Source organism: Penicillium canescens (genome assembly GCF_028828765.1).
Source record: "Penicillium canescens strain IBT 15451 chromosome Unknown utg000010l_segment0_segment0, whole genome shotgun sequence".
NCBI lineage: Eukaryota > Fungi > Ascomycota > Eurotiomycetes > Eurotiales > Aspergillaceae > Penicillium > Penicillium canescens.
The window spans coordinates 3492288-3496052 of record NW_026703972.1 but is presented as its reverse complement, the minus strand read 5'-3'; the positions used below and the strand labels follow the sequence as shown (position 1 = coordinate 3496052).

Sequence of the window (3765 nt, the reverse complement as noted above, 5' to 3'; positions counted from 1 at the left end):
TTCTGTATAGAGAACCCAGTCTTTAATGATCTCTGGACAGGAGTGTGGCCGAGTCGATATCTGGTCACTGCCTAAAGAACGTGATATAGGCGCTGTTTGTTGACTGATCAAGATATCTGGTGCTAGGAGAGGGTCAATATTATCTCCATAGAAAGATGAGGAATAATCCTGAGTTTGTTGTGACATTTTCCCGGGTAGATAAGAGAAGAGCTAAGGTTCATAAAGTAGAATCAAGAGTATAGAAACAACTTACAAGTCAATAGTAGGTAGCTAAACAGAGACTAGGAAGTCGCGACCAGGGGTCTGCTTACGCGTAGGATAGCGGTATAGATTAGTATAGATTTTAGGTGATATATCATAAATAGGCAGATCCGACTAGAAAACTCTAAGATCCGATTGGCTACACTATGCATGCTTCTAGGTGGGCGGTTTTGGACTGTCCAAACCCGCCCATCGATCCTTGAAACTTGCTCAAGACCAACGCCCCAGGACTTCAGTAAGTTCCTTTACCCAAAAAAATTTCACCCTTCGGACCCCCTTATTTGAGCTTAAGGCATCAACCTTAAAAGCCATCAGAACATAGTGATTCAAGATGAACAGGATTTCTCCTAATTTTATTATGACACAATACATTCTATATATTTTTGTAGTTAAAATGAGGATATAATCCATGAATCTCTATGAAGCTTAAGGCGTAATTAGCTATATTTTTATATTTATACCAAAAGTGCTTACTTAGAGAAATCCTGGTGTAGACCTTGAGGTAAAATATATATTTTCGAGTTCAATATTACTTGACCAAGATAACGTTTAAGAAAACATAAGCCTGCAATAATAATATTGATCTTATTAATCAATCAGACGGTAACGGTGTAAAGGATTAAAGATACAAAGAAATTTCAAAGAATTTCCTTGAGGAAGATGATAATATCAGAATCTGGTTATGTGACGAACTAGAACGATAGTAAATAACAGTCTTTCATTTTACGGAGTGATTAGATTTATGGAGGATTTTATGCACGAATGGGCAGGTTTGGACAGGTTTGGGACTTAGCGTGTGCGGGCTGGGCTGGACTGGACTTAGCGCAGTTGGACTTTGGACACTAGAGGGGCGTCCATGGACGGGTCATGGACACCCCTAAGGTGTCCATGGACGGACTCTGCCGAGGCCTAGGTGAGACATACTTTCAGGCGAGGCAATCCTCGGCATTATAGGATTATAGTATATTTTCCGAAAGGCTGACCGGAAAACGCTGACCTAGAGCTTTTATTTTGGGCGGTCGAAAGCAACTTTGATGTTGATACTGTTCAGGTCAGAGCCCTCTTTCATGGCTCACACTAGAGATAACCGGTTGACAATTGCAAACAATTGAGTCCTCAGCAGGACATCAACGACAGCAGTAAAGAAATCATCTCGGTGTTCAGAGCCAAATGGCGAAATACAAGAAACCACAAGTCCACGCGGACAACTTTACGGCCTGTGGAACTACATTGTTTCGTAACCGTACACATACTTGACAGAGAGTTGGGTCGTAGGTAGTACTTGAATATCCATGGATATTGAGATCATATAGCTCGAAGGTTCCACGTTGATATCAAGATCAAACCTGGAGGATTATGACTTCTATATTCCCCCCCCCAAAATATTTCTCAAAACATCCCATCAACCCTATCCCCAGTCTCCAAAAGACCCCTCAAGGCTTCTCCTCCCCAATCATCGCAAACCACCTAGCCACATAATCAATCCCCGGTTTCCGATCCCTCGGATTCCGCGGCTCCGGTTCAAGGAAACCGCCATCCGGAAGGGGGATTTTTTTCTTTCGAGCGATATTACTCAATCCAATAGAATACATACGCCACCCATCCCAGATAACCCAACCGAGTCGTCGCCACGGTTTCATGTTCGTCAGCGAGTAGCATGCAGACATGGTCCGCGTGAGATTTATACCACTGAGATAGAGGTGTGCGACGTGCCAGTGATGCGAGGCACGGTGTCTCGGCGCGAGCATCCAGGCGGATGTTAACTCTGTGTCCTCGGGAGGATCTGGCGAAGCCCAGAGGCTGCTATCTTGTGACTGTGTGGGTGGCAGGTCAAATGATGGGAAGAAAGGTATTGATGTTTCTTCCGGAGCGGGCCAGATGGTTTGGGCGGGTTCTTCTGCTTCTGGGTCATTAGGCAGCCAGTTCAGGGTCAGACCCAGATCTGAGAGGACGGCGGATACTGTCCAGAGTCTTTCGGCTGTGCGATAGTCGATTTCGCTCCAGGTGTTGTATGCGTCTAGTTCCCGGATTGAGGATTCGTTCCAGTTCCATCGCTGGGTTGCTGCTTTGCGCAGGTGGGAGTAGTGATGCAGATGCCAGAGAGCCCAGTATGTGCGATACTCTTCTGTCCAGGTGAAGGGTTGGCTGGCATTTTGGATTTGGAGTGGAGGTCCACTTATTGAATCCGCGGGGATATTATCAAGAGTTTTGATGAGACCTTCTCGCATAATAGAGAGACATTTGCACGCAAGCCGCTGGATCTGCGCGCCTATCTTAAGTATATGCCGTGATTCTGTGTACCCTAAAGTTGGCGGATCCTCGCATGTCTGGTGATAGTGCTCAAGATCCGGGCATTGCAGTGAAGAGATACTGAGGTGCCCGATGTTATAGCATAGCTTTTGTATTTCTGGCATACAAGTAATCGGATTTAAGAGGATCAGCTCTTGTATGATGCGGGTAGGCTGGGCCTGGAAGACGGCATTGAGTCGTCGAGATGCCAACAGGCTGTTTTCAATGCCTGCAATATCACCGATATTGGCGAGAATCTGTTGAATGACTTCAGGGGGCAGTTTCTCGAAAGAATCCATGTTGTAACTGAAGAAACTTTGGGCTGGGAAAGGTAGATGAGAAGAGGGGAGCTTGGAGATATTTAAGGGTTGATCTTTAGCGTAATACCCGAGTGGCGTAGGTGCCGCACCCACTTCGAATGTCCACAGTTTTAGTAAATATAGGTGTCCAAACGAGTATCGTCGCAAAAGGGAGTTATAACTAAAAAAGAGCTAAGAAGAAGATTGAAGATTCTTAAGGCCATCTTAAATGTGTTCGTGTCGTAGTGATTTCGAGGACAAATTCGTTTGGTTTGGATTGACCGGCCCCTACATTTTACCAAAATTACGGACCCTCGCTAACGAGGGTCCTCTACCCATTTGTCAAAAACCGCCCACTTGTCAAAAACCTTGATATTTCAACTTCCTATCTACTACCCCCTTTTCCCCCCCCAAAAATGCCCCGTGATTTACGTGAAAATGAGGCTAAATTGGCGCAAACTCTTGACGCCTTAGACCACTAAGAAAAACCTAAGTTTCGCGAAACTGCACGAGAATTCGCGGTCCCCGAGAGAACCCTCCGTCGTGCTTAACCAGTACAAGTGTTGCAACAACTGGGTAAAGATTTACTGCCCAATTACCAAGGTACACGTGTGATAGTCGATAATTATTATCATTATCATTATTATTATTATCATTAACCGCTCGTCCCACTAGCATACATAATACCTGTGCCGTCGAGGCGCCCCACTCCAGCCAACCACCCTTCTTTTGGGTTGTGGTTGCCCTCGCAGAAACGATCATTCTGTAGCTATTCCATTACCGTATCTAACTTACCGCGCCCCTCTATTTACCCAGGAGACCCCCTTGGTAGATAGAGTACACTGTGTAGAGTGCACATCTAGCTAGGCTCTGGTGTGGGTGATTCTTCCCTGGTCTGTTCGTGGAGATTTTGACC

At 45.5% G+C, this 3765-nt stretch overlaps 1 protein-coding gene across 1 annotated transcript; it reads right to left on the bottom strand.

The window, feature by feature from the left end:
- Nucleotides 1-1694: 1694 nt before the first annotated feature.
- N7446_012563 (uncharacterized protein) lies at nucleotides 1695-2849 on the bottom strand (the record flags this gene model as incomplete). Its single annotated transcript, XM_058521305.1, has 1 exon — nucleotides 1695-2849. The coding sequence occupies one exon, from the start codon at nucleotides 2847-2849 to the stop codon at nucleotides 1695-1697; it is 1155 nt and encodes a 384-aa protein (XP_058366671.1).
- Between the last annotated feature and the right edge of the window lie 916 nt (nucleotides 2850-3765).